General features: G+C 45.3%; 1 protein-coding gene across 4 annotated transcripts in view; it reads left to right on the top strand.

Moving 5' to 3' along the window:
• Window positions 1-22,982, top strand: part of LOC127632964 (ERC protein 2-like) — a 127,493-nt gene that overhangs the window by 89,538 nt on the left and 14,973 nt on the right. For 3 of the 4 annotated variants that reach the window (XM_052111811.1, XM_052111812.1, XM_052111813.1), the window contains 5 exons: window positions 1,496-1,698; window positions 4,760-4,891; window positions 13,626-13,692; window positions 13,851-14,011; window positions 16,593-16,740. In XM_052111811.1, coding sequence (XP_051967771.1) covers window positions 1,496-1,698; window positions 4,760-4,891; window positions 13,626-13,692; window positions 13,851-14,011; window positions 16,593-16,740 — 711 coding nt within the window. The remainder of the gene's footprint in view (window positions 1-1,495; window positions 1,699-4,759; window positions 4,892-13,625; window positions 13,693-13,850; window positions 14,012-16,592; window positions 16,741-22,982) is intronic. The other variant, XM_052111814.1, reaches the window with a different exon arrangement.

Raw genomic sequence — 22,982 nt, forward strand, 5'->3', positions numbered from 1 at the left:
TTTTTTTAATAAGAAATAATATGTAAAAATCTATTTTATTTCATCCATAAAATTCCTCCTTAGGTGTGGTGCACTTCACAAAAATTTTAATTTTGCATGTACGATCTTACATATTGTTTAACATCCTTTGATAGTCGTAATATTTTTTTAATAAACAAACTAAATGTAGCAGCAATGCTGAGAAAAGCACCCAAACCAACAAAATAAACTGACAGCAGTGTGAATCAAATGAACTATTCAATTTAGATACATAAGGACGGCTCTTATGTTAAAAAACTAAACACTGTATTGTTTCCTCATGCTTCCAATGTCAAAAACTAATTAGTTTTCTTGAAAGTAAATACAAAGGTGCTCCAATTCATATGTTTGGCTATTTAAAATCAACCGCATTGCAAAGAATCTTACCACTGGACCATGGAGCAATTATCCAAATGGCTTTAAGGTTGCATGTTGTATTGCATGATTCATCATGGCCATGTGTGTTTAATTCCACCTTTGTCATGTGTACATTTTGAGATTTCTAGAAAGTAGTCTTTTTTCACATGCTCAGTTTTTTTTTTATTGTCTACTAACAGTTAACAACAGTTTGTGTACATGCATCACAGGAGATTCATGTCATTTTTTTTTCTTTTTTCTGAGTCTTGAAATATTTCCACTACACTGTCAATTTCACCACATCTCAAATGAAAAATTACTGATGGAAATTATTTTAATTTGTATACATTTTTGCAATAAAATGTCTTTAATTCTATTTTTCATCTTATGTATCCTAAATATACTCAATTAAAAAATATATTTACACTTTTTGCATAATTTACAGCTTGACTGAAAATGACGACCAAGAAAAATACCCCACTCACAAGTGATGTTTACCTTGACTTTTCTTCATCAGCACTTGTCACATTTTTAATCTCAAGCATGCTCTTTATTGACATTTTTGTTGAATTGTTTAAAGCTAAAGTATGTAACTTTTTCTGTGTTAAAATTCTTTCTCCTATCTCAGCTTAATGTGCAGAGACAAACATAAGTAAGCCATTCCTAGAAAGCACTGTCTTTCTGTGGCACTTTGAAAATTGCTCTGTTTGTTTTGAGCAACCAGCTTAGACCCGCACCAACAGCGTTATTCAATCAATGGCGTGAATTAGGGGTGGGACTATCTCTTTGTTTGACCAGCATCTGAAAGGGGAGTGTATTCAGAAACTGTTTTGAAAATAACATTTATTTTTGCAATTCCGTTTGGTGGTGCATAAATTACATACTTCAGCTTTAACAAGCACGCTAACTTATTAAAAAATTAAGAACTTTGCTGAATTTGAAAAAAAATTTACTTTGTAAGAGCAGTTTATGTAACTTAATGTATGCCTTAACTACGTCATATTACTACTCCCTTGCAACAATAGCACGCAAACCTAGAAGTATTTTTGCATTCCTCCTATTTATGTCGTGATTTTTTTACCTGTTTCCATGGCGATGCCTTTCCATGATCTTCATACAGAAAGCCCATGAGGTGGAGATAAAGCAGAGCTCACGTGGGAACCCTGAGTTTGGGGACCGGGTCAAACTGTTGGAGAAGGAGGTGTCCTTCTACAAAGAAGAGTCCAGCAAAGCCCAGAATGAGGTGGAGAGGTTACTGGAGATACTGAGTGAGGTGGAGACTGAGAAAAATGACAAGGATAAGAAGATCGCAGAACTGGAGAGGTGAGTAAAGACTACACTTCTTTACCTTTTAATACTGATGCTTTTAGGCCTTTTCAATTACATATACACTACCAGTCAAAAGTGTGGACATACTTGACTGAATGTAATGTATACAGTATATCTCATGAACTTAAAGACATTTTGATCTAAAGGCTTGGATGATAAATGTTTGAAATTAGTTTTGTAGACAAATATAAATGTGCTTATATAATAAATAAAAAAATGTTTGAAGATAAAGCATACAACAGGTGCCCAGCATACATGGGAACTTCGTAATTTTAATGACTTTGCTATTATTCTAAATAAAATGGTAATAATAAATAATTTAGGTGTGTCCAAACTTTTAGTAGTGTAGTGTATATATTCAAATAAAAATTCATTAGGTGTAAAGTATGTACTTGAAATTATGTCTGAATTTTGCTACACAAGGAACAATTACCAGTTTACTGTAAACTCTGGTGTCGACAGCATCAGTCAACAGTTGATTTTACTGTACCCTCTAATATGAAATTCTGTTGGAGTTTAACATCAAAATACTGATGTCGAGGGCTGTTTTGTTACTGATGCAGTATAAACCAGGCTGTACTCTGAGATATGTCATCAATAATGCATCTCTTAGTAGTCAAATATTATGATAAAATATTTTTGCTGTTTCCCTTTAATTATTAATTCATAAGGTCATCACTATTCTGTGTTTCTTTAATGTTTTGAATATTAATATTGAGATTGCTGAAGAAGTTGTGAATCGCCTTTCTCACTCTCTGCACTGTGATATATGCTTTTCTCGACAGATCTGTGTGTGGGTTTGACATGTTGTTGTATAAATTCTTGGATTAATCCGTTCAGTACTCCATCTAAATATTGAGTCCATTCTAGTCTTGTATGTTCAGGTTCCACATGTTCATAAAGGGGTGTTCACACTGACTGAGATTTTTAGCAACAAAGTGTCCTCATGAATGACAGCAGCTGCTGGCGACTCACTGTGGACATGTCTATAGACACAACAAATTAAGAAAAGAGTATGCTTATGCAAATGAGAAGCGGTGTAAGTGCCGACTACCAGTAGGAGAGAAGATAGCGGAGCACATGATCTGTCTCATGTGAGAAAAAGTAGTCAAGTGTAAGCAAGACGGAGGAACACTGATCTCACTGTGAATTAGACAATAGCTGGTCAAATTTCTGCTGCTGAAATCAGTCTGTGCTTCCTCTAAAAAACCTCTGCCCCCTGTGGCCAAAGCTGGATGTGCTGTTGAACGTATGGGCAGATTCTGCGTGAAATGTTCACAGAGCAAATTGTAGTTTTAAATCAATAATTATTTAATACAGTCAACAGGTGAGTGACTCCAGTCAGGCTTCTTAAGCAACCAATTGGCCTGTTTGCTAGTAACCATAAACACCAGTTTCTTTTTTTCTCCTAGGGAGGGTAGGGTCACATTGGCTTAACGTCCTCGTGGTCGCTATAATGTGTGGTTCTCGCTCTCAGTGGGGCCCGTGGTGAGTTGTGCGTGAAGGCCGTGGAGAATAGCGTGGGCCTCCACACGCGCTATGTCTCCGCAGTAACACGCTCAACAAGCCACGTGCACAAATTACAATGCACAAATTGATGGTCTTAGACATAGAGGCAACTAAGATTCATCATCCATGATATAAAACCAACCATTCGTCATCATGACATAAAGTGAGTCGTATCATGATCTAAGATTTTGGTCATATCGCCCACCCCTAGTTGGCATAAATGTGGTTCACCAACCAGAGATGAGATGTGTGCTGTGGTTCATTCTTCCATTTGTGGTTTCTTTTTCTCAGATTTAAACACTTTCATTTCCTATAGTTCCGGGCATCCAGGCAGCATCCAGCCACCAAACAACGTGTTCCACATTTTAATAATGCCATTTAATGACAGCCATGTTTATGTTAGTAAGGTTAGTCATGTTAAAGTCACTTTGACTGAAGAGCCTCCCGCATTTTTTCTTAATAAGTATGACAGTTAGTGGGAAATGTTCAATGAACAAAGACGTCACTTCCTTAAACTGATGAATAATCCTTGAAATGGTTTATATCAGTGGTGCTCATTTCGTCGTTCGCGATCGACTGGTCGACTGTTGAGTTGTGTGAGTGCTCACGTAATGCGGATATGCCTGTCTTGAAAGGTATTTTTAGAAACACAGTTAGTTTTGTCTGAAGTAACCATAAACACCAGTTTCTTTTTTTCTCCAATTTTGTTTATCAAGTACTGTGCATGAGTGCTGGCAGTGTAAATGCAGCCTGACAGACCAGCCATGGTCAGTGTCATTAATATTAACAATAACAAGAAAATAACTCATTGCTTTTGGCTGGATAACTTTAGTAGCTTTAAAAAATAATATGAATGTATTATAATCATACAGTTAAGACATTTAATCCATGAGAATGTAAGAATGTTTACTTGATGCTAATGTTAGACATTTTAAGCACTGTTTTCTTGTTTTTTCTTTGTTCTTATTTTTTTAATGACTGTTTCTTTGTCTTGAATAATTACTTATCTTATTTTTACTTTCAGTACACTGGGGAGTACATTTAATTTGTCAGTTGTGCAGTACACTAATAGTTTTAGGGCATCCAGCAATAGGAACAATAATGCATATACTGCAAACTTTAATATACTGTCAGACAGTCAATTAAATTCCTCATAGATTCTCCAGCTCTGGCTCAAAGTCTTATTGTATTTTCTCAGTTGCTCTTTCATGCTTTTGGGGTTATTGTTGTTTGATTAACCATGTGTGATTCTGTTGTTTTTTACCGTTTTGTTAACTCTTTCACTGTTCTGTCTGTTGGACCTCCTTCTCTTCCTCCTGTTTTTCCATGTTCCTTCTCCTTCTGTCATAAAACACTTGTTAATTTTCTTATAATTTGTTTATCATTCTCAATTTTGTTCTTCCTCTCAAATTTCCTTCATCTTCTCTGTGTTTATCTCAATGGCTTCTGGATTTTGGTTTCCATCCATCCATCCATCCATTGTTTCTGTCTTAAACTCACCCCATCCCTGCACATCTCCATCCATAACTGTTTTACTTTGGCCTAGCCCCCCTTACCCATCTGTGTCCGCTGCCCGCCCCTCGCCCCGCCCTGGTGGCAGAGCCCCCTCTGACCCTCTCCCCTCTGTGTCCGCTGCCCCCCAACAGATTGGGGGCATGGTGTGGGACTTCCTGGGAAAGTGAGTGCTCTGTCCTGGCACCACTGCTCGGCTGCATTTATCTGTCTGCAACTGCTAGGGCTCTTGTGCCTGTCTAATGCCTTAATTTCCCTGTTGCACAGCTGTCATCATCCACTGATTTTTCCATGGGACGTGTCTGCCATAACATTAAGATTAATGGTCATCCAAAATGCTCTTTACAATGGCCAATTATTTAACTAGTACATTTGGTTACAGACCACATATCTTAATGCTTAAGATAAATGACACATTTTTTAAGGATGTTTATGTAAACATTTGTGGATAAAGACAGCCCAGAAATTAAGTACCAAGTAAAATGTGTGCACTATGAGTTTTGTGGCTATGTATTCAGTTTATTGTGCATGCTGAAGTGTATGGCTCTGTTGCAAACTCTGATAAGCTGCCTCCCTGTCTACAGAGGCAGCTACCTTCTATGGCATCTTAACCAAAATGGAACCTTATAGTTGACTGATTAAAAAAAGCTCTTCATGGGCAGAAATTATGTTAATGGTCACTCATGCACATCACATCTAATGCATTTAACACGAGAACACCAATATCACACACAGTTAATTCATTAGCAAACAATTGAACAGTCAGATATTAGCATGTTGCTAAGCTAATGCTTCTGATGAGCACAAAAAAATACATAGCCCAAACAATCTCTTTCTCCACAAAGTATACATTCTGTAGAATCCTATATATTGGCCAAAACAAGGAACTTTATAATCTAGCATTATTTTAGGAACGTGCCTATGATACCTTAAAATGGTGCCTGGGTAGGCAGCCCACTAGATTTTGGAATGGAGCTTCTGTGTACATTACCTTGGTGCATGCTTCTTTTTATCATTATACTTGTTTACTGATGTGTATATTGTGCTGCGTAATAATTATGATGTTTCTTTGCTTTTTGTGAAAACTCTCCCAATGTTAATCAAAATTGTTGCTTAGTTTCATTGCAGTAGTACTTTTCTTTTCCACATTGTGTGGTTAATAAACCTTTTTCACAGAATGATGACACATTTCCGATTTATTTAGCAGCGTAAATCTAGCAAATTTTTTTACATTAAATATTGAGTGTAAGCTTATAACATTATGCTTTGTGCTCTATTACCCTAGAATTAGGTTTAAAAAAATTATTACCACAGCTGTGAGGGGGTTTTGATTACAGCTGCTGAGAGAGTGACAATATATTTGTCTTAATCCGCTGCAATAAAAAAAAAAAATCAAGACCGTACAAATAACATTTGCTCACTCCCATTCACCGTTGTCGAAGTTTACACTGTAATTGTTTACTTCCACGTTCCAAAACCCAGAGTGTGAAAAAGGTCTATGACGTGTGATAACTGCATACTTGGTATATCTATAGTGTTGATGGCATGGCAACATGTTAATGTTTAGACATATTCCACAAAGACACCAAGATTAAAAGGGTGGTTCACCCTAAAATATAATTTTGTTCATCATTTAACCCCCCTTCAGCAAGCACAACTTGATTATCAGGTTCCTTAGAGGCGCCCGGAGGCTGAATCCTCCCCGATCAAGCCTTGGACCTCTCGGGCCTTCAGAGACCCCCCTTCGAGCTGCTTGACTCTCCTTGAAGACGGCCCTCCTGATCGTGCTCGCTTCCATCAAGAGGGTTTAGTTTAGTTTAGTTTATTTGTTTAGAATGCTTAGTACAAGTACAGAACAATGCAAGGAGGGAACGAAGCCACTCTAGGCTTGTACAGAGTTCCACTCCTACTCCTATTAACTCATAAGACATGCAGACTAAACATCAAAAAAAGAAAAAACAAAAAACAAAACACACAATAAAAAAACAAACAACAAACGATAGAAAGCAATTCAATACAAGCAAACAATAACTAGAAAAAACTACATAAAAGGCGTCAAGCTAGCAATAGTTGTCTCTTCAAATGCTTTTTAAAAGCTGAATAAGAGGACATTGATCGCAACGATGGACTTAAATCACTCCAGAGCTTAGGACCTCTAAAAGAAATATTAAATTGATGTCTTGTAGTTCGTGTGTATGGTAAGACTAAATTATTATTGCTATGTCTAGTTTGAAATGAGTGTACATGTGAGATAGGGATAAACAAACTCTGAAAAGAGTCTGGTAGAACTTGTTTCCTATATATAAACTTATGCATAAGTAAACATGTTTGATAAATATTTACCTTATCAATAGGGAGAACTTTAAATTTATTATAAAGGGGTGCCGAGGGTGCATATCTATTTGAATGAGAAATAAATCTGAGATATTTCTTCTGTATGACTATTAATTTCTTCAGGTAGGTAGGATAGGTAGCTGCCCAGACAATATTGCAATAATTAATGAATGGAAACAAAAAACTATAATATAAGGTTAGAAATGCTGAAGAATGAACTAAAGGACAAACCCTCCTCAATATACCCAACATTTTAGCTGACCTCTTAGATACAAAGTTGATGTGGTTAGACCAATTAAGACCACTATCTATTATGACTCCCAAAAATCTGGTATGCTGAACCAATTCGATTTGAGTATTGTTAATAAAGATCTTAGATAATTCAATAGGGTAATGTTTCTTAATATAACAAAAAATCATAAAGTTGCATTTTTTTATATTAAGAGTTAGTTTGTTCCATTGAAACCATTCCAGGGTTGGGGTCCTGCAAGCATTCTCCGTCAGTGACACCTGCCTGGAGTTCGGTCCTGCAGGCACTCATGTCGTCCTAAGACCATGACCGGGCTACGTGCCCAAGGTTCCGATGACCCCCTTCAGGGACCAAGTAGTGAAACTGCAAGCGAAGCTGCCCCAGGAGGAGGCAGACCCAGCCTTTCGTTGATGTGTCCCTTTCTTCTAGGAGGTGCACAACGAGCTGATGAGGTCGTGGGGGACAACTTTTATTGTCCGAACCCGATCCCTTTGCTCGTCTGCTCTCACTACACTCGAGAGCAGGGCAGCCGTGGGTTATGCCGCGATTCCTCAGGTGGATAAGGTGGTTGTGGTGCACTCGTGCCCGTAAAGTGCCACCACCTGGCGGATTCGCCCGGCCCTCCCTTCCCTGTAGTATTACGTCATCTCTGGAGGCCAGGTTGACAAATCAGGTTGGCCTTTTCAGTGACAGTCAATGACTTCGCCCAGCAGCCGGCGGTGAAGAAACAGACAGAGGCGATACAGCACATCTTGCCCCGGCATGGCACAAGAGTGCGTACCCCATCTGCTTGCCGAGGGTGTCCCCCTGCACCGATGAAAGCCCAGGTGGCTCCGCCCCAGCAGCTCCGCCCCAGCCCGAGCTGAGCCTCCTGGCGTAGAGCCCCCTGCAGGAAGCTAATGCCCCCCTCCTTGCGGCTTGGTGCTCAGACCCCTAGGAAGGCTCCTAATCGCCCCTGAGATGGACGACCTAAGGAGGAAGATGTCTGCTGGAACTCGGGAGCTGGTGACCAGACCACTTTGTCCCCCAGTGGAGTGCCGGGAGGAGAATCTTTTGTTCCCCTTTTGTTTTGTGTTCGCTGCACCCCGGACAGGCTGCGGTACCCACATTGTCAAAAAAAGAGCAGGTTCCTCTCTCCTTGGGTCACACAGCCTATGCCCAAGGCCGACATTACTTCGGTGACTGGACACCGAGCACTCGCAGCCATATCATCGCTAACGCGGTCCCCTGCCTTCGCACGTCCGGCTGCACCGGTTAAACTACACCCCCAGCCAGCCGGTTGTGACGAGTCTCGAGGTCGGCCCAAAAGGCCTTCATTCTCAGTTGCCGACCTGCCCTACGCCATGCACGCAGAGCAAGGTAAGTGCTTCAAGCCACCTTGGGTCAAAGCAATGCTCCTCGACATGGTGTTTCCTGCTCCCTAGGGCTTCGGGTCAACTGGGAAAACTCAGAGCATAACCTTTCTCAGCATGGAGTTAGACTCGGTCTCAATGATAGTGAGCCTCACAAGTGAGCATGCGCAGATGTTACCTGAATTAATTCAGGCAGAGGATAGCGGTTCCACTGAAACACTTTCAGAGGCACCAGGGGCATATGGCATCCTCCGTGGCGATCAGGAGTCCCGAGATGGGCATAGCGCATATCGCGTGGCCATCACACCGGTCTGCCACCACTTGTTCAGCCCTTGGACAGACCTTGCATTTCTATGAGCAGGAGTCCCCCTACAGCAAGTATCCAGGCGCATTGTGGTTACAACAGATGCCTCCAAGTCAGGCTGGGGCACCATGTGCAACAGGCACGCAGACACCGGCTCCTGGACAGGACTGCAGCTGTGTTGGCACATCAACTTCCTTGAGTTGTTGGCAATACAGCTCGCCCTGCGGAGGCTATTGCCATTGATCCAGGGCAAGCACATGTTGGTTCGAATGGACAGCACAGCCACTGTAGCGTATATAAACTGCCAAGGCAGCTTACATTCTCATCACATTTCGCAACTCGCCCGCCATCTCCTCCTCTGGAGTCAGCAGCGGGCCACTCACATCCCGGGCAGCCTCAACACTACAGCGAACACGCTGTCGGGACAGACATGCTGGCACACAGCTGGCCCTGGGGGCTGCGGAAATAAGCATTCCCCCCAGTGAGCCTACTTGCACAGACCCTGTGCAAGGTTAGGGAGGACGAGGAACAAGTCACCCTTGTGGTGCCGTACTAGCCCACCCAGATTTGTTTTTTGGACCTCACCATTCTTGCAACAGCACCAACCTGTAAAATTCCCCTGAGGAAAGGCCTCCTCTCTCAGCAATGGGGCACCATCTGGCACCCACGCCCAGACCTCTGGAACCTCCATGTCTGGTCCCTGGACAGGATGCAGAAGACTTAAGTGGTCTACCGCTCGTGGTGGTAAACACGATCACTCAGGCCAGGACTTCCTCCACAAGGCAGCTGTAAGCCCCGAAGTGTCATGTGTTCACGAATTGCTGTTCTTCCTGAAGCGAAGAACTCCAGAGTTGCGCAGTCGGGTCAGTGCTTTCCTTCATGCAGGATAAGTTGGAGGGGTGGCTGTCCCCCTCCACCTTGAAGGTGACCCAGAGAAAGGTAAGTCTCTTGGGAAGCACGACTTGATCATCAGGTTCCTGAGAGGCACCAGGAGGCTGAACCCTCCTAGGCTGCGCCTCTTTCCCTCATGGGACACCTATGGTCCTTCTGGGCCTTCGGAGAGCCCTGTTTGAGCCCCTGGAGTCATTTGAGTTGAAGGTCGTCTCTTTGAAGACCGTCCTCCTGACCGCCCTCACTTCCATCAAGAGGGTCAGGGAACTGCAAGGGTTCGCTGTCAGCGAAACATGCCTGGAGTTTGGTCCGGAGGACTCTCACGTGATCCTGAGACCCTGACTGGGCTATGTGCCCAAGGTTCCCACGACCCCTTTTAGGGATCAGGAGGTGAGCCTGCAAGCGCTGCCCCGGGAGGAGGGAGACCCAGACTTATCATTGCTGTGTCCGGTGCGTGCTTTGCGCATCTACTTGGATTGCATGCAGAGCTCATAAATGTATGAGATACTAGATACTAGATAGATGTGGAGAACTTTATGATATTTTTAGGGGCATTGGGGGGGGGAGGCTACATGCAGTCCGAGTGCATCTGCTTTTACGCATGCAGTAGCCTGCTTGCACCTGCATCGGCAGTTCACGTAACACAGTTCAGATTTTGTGGAGTTTTGTGTAGGGACCCCTAGTGTCACTACATCAACACAACGTCGAGTGAGTGAGAGAAGGGGAATGTCTCGGTTACTGTCGTAACCTCAGTTCCCTGATGGAGGGAACGAGATGTTGTGTCCCTCTTGCCACAACACTGTACTACCCGATGAAATGTCCGGGACCTTGTCTCGGGTTCTCAGCACAAAACCTGAATGAGTGGATGCGTTCTAGCAATTCTCATTGGCCTTTTCTCAAAAATCTGAGGTATTTGGGGCTCACAAGAGCGACCCCTAGTGTCACTACGTCTCGTTCCCTCCATCAGGGAAGGGAGGTTACAACAGTAACCAAGGCGATTTCTAAAGCCATATAATGGTGTGAGGAACATTCTAAAATGTAAGTAATTTTTCATAATGACTTCCGATTTGGTTTGTTCTGCCAGAGCTCTCAAATCTAATTTGCGTTCACATATTTTCAATTCTGTTGCATTCAGACACATCATACCAGATTTGGTGCCAAAAAAATTCAGATGAGTTTGAAACAACTGGATGGTAATGTAATGGGATAGAGGGTGTTTAAATGATGACAGAAGTTTCACTTTTGGGTTGGCTATTCCTTTAATCCCAGAAATTAAACTTGGAACAATAGCTTTTCACATGCATTTGTTAACTAAAGCCAATGAAATCCCTAAGAAAAAGATTTTCAATCTTTGTGTATTTTATACCACTGTGCTTTGATTATTTGTATGACATCTCAATCCGCATTCATGACTTAACACTACTTTACACTCACACACACACAAATCAGTGACGCTTATGTGCTCTTTGTGTATGCTGCTCACTGTTGCTGGCAAATAAGGGCTATCTCTCAAAGCGGAGACCCTTTACTGACCCTAAAACACCCATTTCACCTGCTAATTTGCATCTTCTCTTCCCTTGACCAATCATATTGCTGCTGCCTTCAGCTCCTTCTTTTAAAACATCTCCTCATAATCTCTTCTACTCACTCACTGCTCTGTTCTCCCCTCTTCTGAATGGTTCCTCTTCATCCCCACCTACCTTTGCCTGCAAAATTTCCCCAATTGGCCATCTTGTTGGCCTGCATGTGATGTTCCACAGCACTGCAGGCCCTGCTCTGCTCTGTGAATGAGCTAGGTTTTTTAGGTAGGGCTTTACTACTTGGCAGAGTCTGGTGATCCTTAAGTGTGTAGGTTTGCACCTTTATGCCTGAGCGCACTTGCCCCGTTTGCCCCCATTTTTCTCTTTAAGAAATGAATAGTCACTTTGAAACACAAGTTTAAAACATGACCACTTACATGAGCTGATTGCATCCATTATATAATGGTATATACACGATAGTGAATGTATGATAGATGTTTTTGACACCCCAAGTATGAGTCTTGTGAAACTAAGGCTTGAAGGGTGAAAGTTCTACCTTTCAATCGCTAAAACAAGACTTTAAAACTTTGCCAGCTATTCAAAATCAACATGCAGTGACACAGCTGAGAAGCAAGCACATCTTCACTAAAATAACATTTAGTATTTGGCACTAAACATCATATTTGCACTTATAATAAATCCAAGTAGGCCTATAATTGGCAGAAACTGTTCACTGATTTTGCACACATTCTTTTTAATCTTGTACTTTTTCTGTGCTTTATCATGCAGTAGTAACACACTGACGCAATGATTGATGTATGCGGTCATGAAATCAGACAGCCTCTGCTCAAAATCCATATCTGTCAAATGTCCAAAAGCAATTGGAATAATTATCAGTCAATGTTTAAAAACAAATCTGTAAAAAAAAATATGTTTTTCAGTTAACGCAGCCCCTGGCCATACCGTCTTCTTTTTTTCTTGTAAATCGCAAACCATTACTGCCACAAGGAATTAAAATATCCTTTTCTGGCTTTATGCTTTGTATTTATAATAGCCTGAAAATTCATGCGATTGCTTCGAAATTCACCAGGTTAAAGTTGTGTAGTGAACCACTGCATCTTTATGATTATAAAATAAACTCGTATCATGTGCAGGAGCTCACAAACTCCTAAGTCTCAAAACTCAAACGTGTACGCTTAGCCTAAATCCAAGATGACGTACATAAAAAATACTGAGTGCACCTACAATGCCAGGTGTAAACAGGCTCTCACTTGACTCTTTCCAGTTGTTTTCTGCATTATTTAACCAAATTCTAAAGTTTTTCTTAATTTTACCTCTTTCTTTTTTTGCCTCTTCCCATTTGCTGTATTGTGGTTTCCTTTCTACCTGTTCCTGCCTTCTTGCTTCCTTCCTCCTTCCTCTTTCTCCTCTACCGCCAGTCTTGCTCCCAGGTAAGTAGGGTGTTTCTCAAGTGTTCACCTGAGAGATGAGACCATCTCAGCTCTCACAAATTTATCTCTTTAACCCTGCAAGGCATTCTGAGCAATAAGCCAAGCCTGTAAGTCGCGTTTTGTCTGTGACTCACCTCATAATAGTCTCATCTGTGTCTAATGTTTCTCACATTGGCACATGTGTCATTGTCATGGTAATGCTAAACCTAGGAATGTGTCATTTCATTAGGATGTTGTTCTTGTTTTATAGTTGTTCTAATTAATCACAAATTCCTGAAATGCATTGGCCCCAAAAAGTATTTGGACACTTAAGCCACACTTAAAGTATGAATTTCACTGTATTATGTAAAAGAATATGCAACCAAGTGGCATCTGCCAACAAATGCTGCTAGAACTTTTCTCAGATCTGACTTTCTGAAGCTTTTTGCTGGTCCCAAGGTAATTTTTACTGGATGTATAAAGTTAGTTCCCCTCAGGTTTACACAAGTGTCCTAGCTCAGTAACCACAGATGTAATTTATTGCTATTGACATGTATCACTAATGTATGACAACCATAAAGTGTCAAAATACTTTTTTTGTGAAATGTTTATCTTGAAAAGTGTTCTTTCTTTATCTTTCTTTAAAATAAATGCCACAAGCTTAATTATTTTGTTATCTAATGACGACATTCCTACATGTTTAATTGCAGGTAAAGTGTCTGAATACTTTTTGGGGGACTATTATCATGAGGTATTAGGTTAGGTCTTGTTTTGGTATAAAAAACAGCTATTCAAGTGAAAATCTGTTTGTTTTCAAAGGCAAAGCAAGGATCAAAATAAAAAGGGCCCAGGCATCAAGCTTGGCCCACAGATGGACAACCCAAAGGTGTGTATGTGTCTTTTACACCTGTGAATGGAGATATCTCGGTGTTAATCTGGAGATTTCCTCTTGAAGAGAACACTTCAAATCCTACAAGACATTCAGCAATGGTGACCAAATGTTTTTTTTTCTGTTCCTTGCACCTGTTTTTCTCTCTCTCTCAGATGGAAGAGGTAATGAATGTTTTGGAGAAGACGAGACAGGAGCTGGATGCTACCAAACAGCGTCTGTCTTCCACCCAGCAGTCTCTGACCGAGCGAGACAGCCATTTGACCAACCTCAGACAGGAACGTAGAAAACAACTTGAGGAGATCTTGGAGATGAAGTGAGAATTGCATGATATTCTCTTTTTCTTGTGCCTGGACTCGGGTTTTTCTTTCTGTAATAATCTTAAAGGCCCCGGCAAACTTATATAGAAGTTCTTCTTCGTTGTTCGTTTCGAGGATCATTTCAATATGAGGACACCCAAGACTACACGTAAAACATAAATATGTGTTATCAATGACTTAATACCTCATTCTGTGTGTAGAATTCACACAAGATCAGTAAAGTAAGCTGTTTTAACCTCTCAATTATGAATTAAAGTAACATACATGAAGTAGATAATGTGTCATATTGTCATGTTTATATTTTGCATTCGTAGCATTAATGCGCTTATATGTGGCAGTGACTTTCGTTTATTGTAATTAATGATGGCACTAATACTACTGCAAAGATGGGTGTATGAAAGAGTGTTAATTGCTTGAATATAGACAAAAGATGTGTGAATGACTTTTGACTGATGGCACATCAAAGTGATTTAATGGGCACTTGGATTATTTAACCCTCTCAAACCCTTTTTGAAAAAACAAAAAAATTATGTAATTGAAATAAGGCCATATAACACATACTTAACATTTGTCCACAAGCCTTTTGAGAACTGGATATTGTAGCCTAGAGTTTTTGCTACAAACTGATGTGAAAACTATCCTTATCACTCATTCATACAAAACAATATACTAATTTAACTTTTGTAAGACACTTTTAGTGTTGAAAGGCGATATGCGAGGAGGCGTGAACTATCATGAATATTGAGGTAATTTACACCTGAGGAGACAATGGACCCCTCCCCTGGGTCCATCAATGAGGAATGTGACAGAGAGAGAATGAATGTGAGGAGACTTAATTATCAAAATCAAGTTTTAAGTAATCTGACTGTACATTTTCTTTAAATAAAGACTTAATTGTAGACCTACACTACCGTTTAAAAGAAGTCTCTTCTGCTCACCAAGACTGCATTTATTTGATCCAAAATACAGTAAAAACAGTGATATTTTTACAAATTAAAAGAACAGTTTTCTATTTGAATATATTGTCAAATGCAATTTGTGATCAAAGCTGAATTTTCAGCATCATTACTGCAATCTTCGGTATCACATGATCCTTCAGAAATCATTATAATATGCTGATTTTCTAATATGGGCATATTTAAAGTGCATTTTACTCATTTACACCTGAACAGATATTTGCAAGCACAAGCTTTGTTTATGATAATGAGGCAGCATAAACACTAGTTAGAATGTAATCTAAATATTAATATTATTTTTATATCATATTTATATCATACAGCATACAATTTAAATACCTGCTTTAGCCGAAACAGCATTTAAATGTAACTAAAACTTGCTTATTAGGAAATATTTCAAATGTCAATACTCTGAATCCTGGCTGGCAAGTCTGGAAACAGTCCCACTAGTAAAATATGTACATGTTTATATAAAATAGCATGTCAGCTAAAGAAAACTAAATTACTTACTCGTCCGAAATTATATCCTCTGCTGGATCAAGTCTCTCTTCAAAATACAAATGTTCATCAGATTCCCGCTCTTCTTCTGAGGAAAATGTTAACTCTTCCTTAATATCCAGAAGTTTCATCGCCTGTGTATCGTTACAAACGCGCAGTAAAATGAATTAATTGTTTATATCAAACCTCTGAACACTGTCAGGGGCATTTCCCATTTGCCTTGATCGTGTCAGTACATTAGCATGTGAATGGCGCGCTCTGCTGGTGGGTGTGATCACATTAGATATAATGAGATGAACCGGTAAAAACTGTACATCGCTTTGTTTCATACAGATTACATTGCAGGAGAATATTTGTTTTAAATTTGAATTGTTTATTTTAAGCTTTAAGCTCATTTTAAGCTTTCTTTATACATATGTTTCGTGTTTGTGTTTCACTGAGTTTCAGTTCATTTTTGTGACGTGTTTCAGAAATATGCTCGTGAAAACAGAGACTTTCTTTATTTTACAAAAGCACAAGATTTTGTTGTTATTGTGAGTGTACACAAATAAAAGTAGATCCTTTATAGTCTCTAATGATGTCTTACACGTATCTGTATGACCTAAAATGACGCAGTATTTTAAGTTGTTTCCGCTGTAATGACGAAAATATCCAGCAGGACACGCCGGCGCGTCCGTCGACCCCAGAGGGTTAAGTAGGTTTGATTCCTTTTGTAGACAAATTTAAAAAATCTAAAATTGCATGAGATGTTTTTATAAAATGTCTTCATGCTTACAATCATACAGCGGTATTTAAGTATGCACCAGCTCGCTAATAACTCTGCATGCCTGTGTGTTAATTTCGACTGAGCTCCAGGTCACACTTACAGATGACGTGGACCAATGGCAGTGAGAAATTTTTAGTAGCCAGTATGAAGTTTTCCTAAAAATGTTGCACTTGGCAAGCTGTTAAAAACCACAAAACGAACTCAAACACCTTTGTTTTTGCCAGAATTGGTTCTAAATGTCACCCATTCACTCTTAGTTTCCATATATAGTATGCCGGGGTCTTAAAGTGTATGTTCCTTTCTTAAAACCTGAACAGTGTACATGCCTACACATCTCACATTATCTGTTCCTCACAGACAACAGGCTCTGCTCGCTGCCATTAGTGAAAAGGATGCTAACATCGCTCTGTTAGAGCTGTCATCCTCCAACAAGAAGAAGACTCAAGAGGAAGTTTTGGCCCTGAAGAGAGAAAAGGATAGACTGATGCATCAACTCAAACAACAGGTCAGCAAATATCAAAAGGAAGTGAGTCACAGTAGTGCTCTGGCTTTTGTAGATGACTATATAATTGTCATCTGGCTGTGGCTCAGGTGGTAGAGCGGGTCGGCTGCCAATCGCAGGGTTGGTGGTTCGATTCCAATCCCACACGACTCCACATGCCGAAGTGTCCTTGGGCAAGACATTTACATTTACATTTATGCATTTGGCAGACGCTTTTATCCAAAGCGACTTACAGTGCACTTATTACAGGGACAATCCCCCTGGAGCAACCTGGAGTTAAGTGCCTTGCTCAAGGACACAATGGTGGTGGCTGTGGGGCTCGAACCAGCATCCTTCTGATTACCAGATTACCAGTTATGATGGAGGGAACGAGACGTTGTGTCAGAGAAGCGACACTAGGGGTCTCTCTTGAGCGCCGATATCCACCTCTGATCTATGAAAAAAGGCCAATGAGAGTTGGCAACCAGTATTTGCATGTCCCGCCCCCGGACATACAGGTATTTAAGCGGCACAAATACGGGAGTTCATTCAGGATTTTTCTGAGGAGCCGGAAATGGTCCGGCCACAACAGGGGCTCGGCTCAGCGATGTGGCAGGGGAGACACAACGTCTCGTTCCCTCCATCGGGGAACGTAGGTTACATACGTAACCTAGACGTTCCCCTTCTGTCGCTCTCTCCACGTTGTGTCAGAGAAGTGACACTAGGGGTCCACTTAAAAAGAGCAATGCGCTGAGCCGTGTACGTGATCTGCTGATACAGGAGCGAGCAGGTATTCCTACGTGCAGAACGACCAACTGTATCAGGCTGCACGTACCCTTCCCCAATGCCCCATTTAAGCCATCAGGATTCCTTATCGTTACCCTGGAGGGGGGAACAAGGTGATGGCCGCCAACATGGGAACGGGCCAGCCTGGCTGGGCCTCTTTTCTCTCTATGTTTCTCGCATAGAGCAACTACAGCCAGGGCCCTTACACGCATTGAGGGAAGGGGGTCTTAGCCCTTATTAGGGTGGAGAAGACCCTGCGGAGGCCACACCTACCCGGGAGGGGAGGCAAATTTTGAGTGGCAAATACATCGCATGGCCTATACTTAGGTCTTATGCGGAACAATAGTGCGGTGGTAGATCCAGCCTCGCAGAGGGGGGGAAGCATACAGCACGGCACCCCAGGCAGCTGTAACTGCCTAAGGAAAACACAGAGTCAACTCTCGTGAGGGGACAGAACCGTGGTTTTACACACAGGGGGAGTCCGAACAGGAGGCCTTACCTGTGGGGCACCAATACCAGTACAGGGTAGCTAGTGGTACCCGCAGTGGTTTGGGTCGGCGAGTTCCTCCGCAGAACTGCGACCCACGAGGGCTAGGGAGGAGTCAACCAATGTCCCAAACCTGGGATCTCCTGGGAAGAAGGCGCACTGTTTCCCCTGGTTAGGGGGAAGGGCGCTGGGTGCAAGCGATTCACCCGGTCAGATCGTGGACGTGCCACCGAGTTCTACGGGCTTGGTACCTGAGAGAACACGGGACGATACTGACTCAACTCGGAGATTGTAGAATCTCGCAAAAGTGTTAGGTGTTGCCCAGCCCGCTGCTCTACAAATGTCTGCTAGGGCAGTGCCCCTAGCCAGTGCCCACGAGAACGCAACACTCCTGGTGGAGTGGGCTCGGACCCGCAAAGGGGGGGGCACGGCCTGGGTGTGATAAGCCAGGGAAATGGCGTCGACAACCCAGTGGGCGAGTCTCTGCTTGGAGACAGCATTCCCTTTCTGCTGTCCCCCAAAGCAGACGAAGAGCTGCTCAGAGCATCTGGTGCTCTGTGTGCAGTCCAGGTAAATACGTAAGGCACGTACTGGACACAGCAGTGAAAGGGCTGGGTCTGCCTCCTCCCGGGGCAGCGCTTGCAGGTTCACCACCTGATCCCTGAAGGGTGTGGTAGGAACCTTGGGCACGTAGCCCGGTCGCGGTCTTAGGATCACGAGTGTCTGCCGGACCGAACTCCAGGCAAGCGTCGCTAACAGAGAACGCATGCAGGTCCCCGACCCTCTTGATGAAAGCGAGCGTGATCAGCAGGGCGGTCTTGAGAGAGAGGGCCCTGAGTCCAACTGAGTCAAGCGGCTCGAAGGGGGGTCTCCGGAGTCCCATAAGGACGACCGAGAGATCCCAGGAGGGAAACAGGTTAGGCTGGGAGGGAGTCATCCTCCGGGCACCTTTTAGGAACCTGACGATTAAGTCGTGCTTACCAAGAGACTTGCCGTCTACCGTGTCGTGGTGGGCCGCGATAGCGGCAACATACACCTTGAGGGTGGAGGGGGACAGCCTCCTCTCCAGCCTCTCCTGAAAAAACACGAGCACTGACCTAACTGCGCACTTCTGTGGGTCTTCGGCTTGGGAAGAACACCAGTCTGCGAACAGACGCCACTTCAGGGCGTAAAGATGCCTGGTCGAAGGGGCTCTGGCTTGGTTAATAGTGTCTATGACGGCCGAAGGTAGGCCGGCTAGATCCTCCGCGTCCCGTCCAGGGACCAGACATGGAGATTCCAGAGGTCTGGATGCGGATGCCAGAGCGTGCCCCGTCCCTGAGAAAGAAGGTCCTTCCTCAGGGGAATTCGCCAGGGAGGGGCTGTCATGAGGAGCGTGAGATCCGAAAACCACGTCCGGTTGGGCCAGTTGGGGGCCACCAGAGTGACTTGCTCCTTGTCCTCCCTGACCTTGCATAGCACCTGTGCAAGAAGGCTCACTGGGGGAAAAGCGTACTTGCGCAGCCCCGTGGGCCAGCTGTGCACCAGAGCATCTGTCCCAAGGGGAGCCTCTGTGAGGGCATACCAGAGCGGACAGTGGGAGGTTTCCTTGGAGGCAAACAGGTCCACCTGGGCCTTGCCGAACCTGTCCCAAATCAGCTGGGCCGATTGGGGGTGGAGCCTCCACTCCCCGCTGGGCAAGGTTTGTCTTGACAGTGCGTCCGCTATCACATTGAGGTTGCCGGGGATGTGAGTGGCGCGCAGTGACTCCAGTCGCTGCTGACTCCAAAGGAGGAGACGACGGGCGAGCTGTGACATGTGGAGGGAGCGTACTCTGCCTTGGCGGTTTATGTAGGCTACCACCGTGGTGCTGTCTGTCCTGACTAGGACATGCTTGCCACGAATCAATGGAAGAAATTTCTTCAGGGCAAGAAAAACGGCCAGCAGCTCTAGGCAGTTGATGTGCCAGCGGAGCGGGCCTCGGTTCCACCGGCCTGCGGCTGCGCGCCCGTTGCACACAGCGCCCCAACCCAACTTGGAGGCATCGGTTGTAACCAGAATGTGACGGGACACCTGCTGCAAGGGTACTCCTGCCCGTAGAAAGCAGAGGTCTGTCCAGGGTTTGAAGGTTTGGAGGCAGGCAGTGGTAACTTCCACGCCGTGCGTGCCGTGGCACCATGCTCGTCTCGGGACTCGAGTCTGGAGCCAATGCTGAAGTGGTCTCATATGCATCAACCCTAGAGGCGCGGCCACCGCGGAGGATGCCATATGCCCCAGGAGCCGTTGGAAACGTTTCAAAGGGACCACGGTGCCTGGTTCGAAAGAAGCGAGGCATTCCAGCACTGACTGTGCGCGTCATTGAGACTGAGTCTAACTCCAAACCGAGAAAAGAGATGCTTTGGACCGGGGTGAGCTTGCTCTTTTCCCAGTTGACCTGAAACCCTAAACGGCTGAGGTGCTCGAGCACCTGGTCTCTGTGTGCACATAGTAATTCCTGCGAGGAGGCCAAAATGAGCCAATCGTCGAGGTAATTGAGTATGCGTATGCCCGCTCCTCGTAGCGGGGCAAGAGCCGCCTCTGCGACCTTCATGAAGACGCGAGGGGACAGAGACAGGCCGAAGGGGAGGACCTTGTACTGATACGCCTGGCCGTCGTACGCGAACCGTAGAAAGGGCCGATGTCGAGGGCGAATTGAGATGTGGAAGTACGCGTCCTTCAGGTCTACCGCTGCGAACCAATCTAGATGCCGGACGCCAGATAGAATTTGTTTCTGGGTAAGCATTTTGAACGGGAGTTTGGACAAGGTCCGATTGAAAACTCGCAGGTCCAAGATCGGTCGTATGCCGCCGCCTTTCTTGGGTACAATGAAGTAAGGGCTGTAGAAACCCTTCTTCGTTTCGGTCGGAGAGACAGGCTCTATCGCATCCTTGACTAGAAGGGAGGCGATTTCCTCGCGCAGGGAGTGGGCATGTTCGCCGTGCACTGCGGAGGAACGAACGCCCATGAAGGGAGGCGGAGACCTGGCAAACTGAATTGCGTAACCGAGTCGGATGGTCCGGTGCAGCCACCGTGACGAGCTGGGCAGTGAAAGCCATGCCTCTAAGCTCCATGCTAGGGGCACCAAGGGGAAGAGTATTTTGGACGTACCCGGCGGGGCTTCGCAGCGGTGCGGAACAGGTAACGCAGTGTTGGGAGGCGCTGTGGCGTCCCGAGGCTCTGGTGCTGAGAATAAACTCAAAGCACTTACCTTGTTCCGCGCACCCGGCAGGGGGCGGGTTCGTGACTGAGGAGGAGGTCTGATGCTGGCGTCCTCTGGACTCGTCTGAACCGGCCGGCCGGGGAACAGTCGTGGGGCTGAGGGCGGAAGCACCGCATCCTGGGCGCCGAGACTGTTGAGGCCTGAAAGCAAGGTGCCGTGAGAACGGCATTTGCGGGCCATGTGACCCAGAGGTAAAGGAAATAGCTCTTTATTGAGAATTTGGGTACCGCAGCCCCCGTCAGGGGGTGCGGCAAATGAAAAAACAAAAGATCCTCCTCCCGGCCCTCCACCGGGGGACGGAGCGGTCTTACCATCTGGCGGTCTTACCATCCGTGAGGCAGGGGGCGTACGCTTCCTGCGGTTTGCTCAACGCCGGGGCTGAGAGCTGGGCCCAGGATGGGGCGGAGCAGAAGGTCTTCTGGCCGCGGGAGGACGCCCTCGGCGAGCAGGTGGGGCCTGGGCCGTGGCGGCAAGCTTGCGGCGCGGCATGATGTGCGAAATGGCCTCCGCCTGCTTCTTCACCAGGGAGAACTGCTGGGCAAAGTCCTCAACGGTGTCGCCGAAGAGGCCGAACTGGGAGACAGGGGCGTTGAGGAAGCGAGTCTTGTCGGCTTCACGCATCTCAACCAAGTCCAGCCATTGCTGACGTTCCTGGACCACCAGGGTGGCCATCGCCTGCCCGAGAGCCTGCGCTGTGACCTTCGTCACTCTCAGGGCAAGGTCGGTCGCTGAGCGCAGTTCCTGCAGCGTGTCAGGATCAGGGCCACCCCCGTGCATGTTGCGAAGTGCCTTGGCTTGGTGGACCTGCAGGAGAGCCATGGCATGCAGGGCGGAAGCGGCGCGTCCGGTAGCGCTGTAGGCGTTTGCGGTGAGCGAGGATGTTGCTCTACAGGACCGGGAAGGGAGTACAGGGCGGCCCCGCCAGGTGGTAGTGCTTCCGGGACATAAGTGGAGCGCAACTGCTCTATCCACCTGGGGGATCTCTGTGTACCCGTGGCGCGCTCCGCCGTCGAGGGTGGCGAGGGAGGATGAGCAGGTGGCGGTGCGAAGAGTGGAGAGGGGTGCTCTCCACGAAGAAGTCAGCTCATCATGCACCTCCGGGAAGAAAGGAACCGGGGGGGCGAGGCTGTGAGCAGTGCCCCACGCCCAAGAACCAATCGTCCAGCCATGATGGCTGTGGGGAGGATGGAGTGTTCCAATCCAGGCCCACGCTGTTGGCTGCCCGGGAAAGCATATCGGACATCTGCGCGTCGGCCTCCTCCTGGGCGTGCAAGCCCGAAGGCGGCAGCCCAGAGGAGCCCTCAGCGTCAGAGCCCACGCCTCCGATGTCGCGGCGAACTCATCTGCTTCCATCGCAAGAGGGTAGGCAGACTGGCTGTGAGGCGAGTCGCCGCCACCTCGAAGCGGGACGGAGTCAACGAGCGTGCCGGGCGCTGGTGGTCCGAGGGGCGTACCGGCGGAGCTGCACCCACTGCCATCCTCGAATCGCCTCCATCGCCAGCCGCATCGCCCTCAATCCCGTGGGAAGGAGGAGCGACGCGGGGGGCAGCTGGAGTGGCTTACTTACGGTTGTAAGCAAGCCGCGACCGCAACGTTGTCATGGTCATGTTCTCGCAATGAGAACATGAACCATCCACAAACGCAGCCTTGGTGTGATCACTGCCCAGACACACGAGACAACGCCTGTGGTCGCCGGAAGCGGAGAGTACTCTACCGCGATCCAGAAACAACACAGGGGCGGAAAGGCATCTTTAA

This window comes from Xyrauchen texanus, chromosome 39 (assembly GCF_025860055.1).
Source record: "Xyrauchen texanus isolate HMW12.3.18 chromosome 39, RBS_HiC_50CHRs, whole genome shotgun sequence".
NCBI classification, from domain to species: Eukaryota; Metazoa; Chordata; class Actinopteri; order Cypriniformes; family Catostomidae; genus Xyrauchen; species Xyrauchen texanus.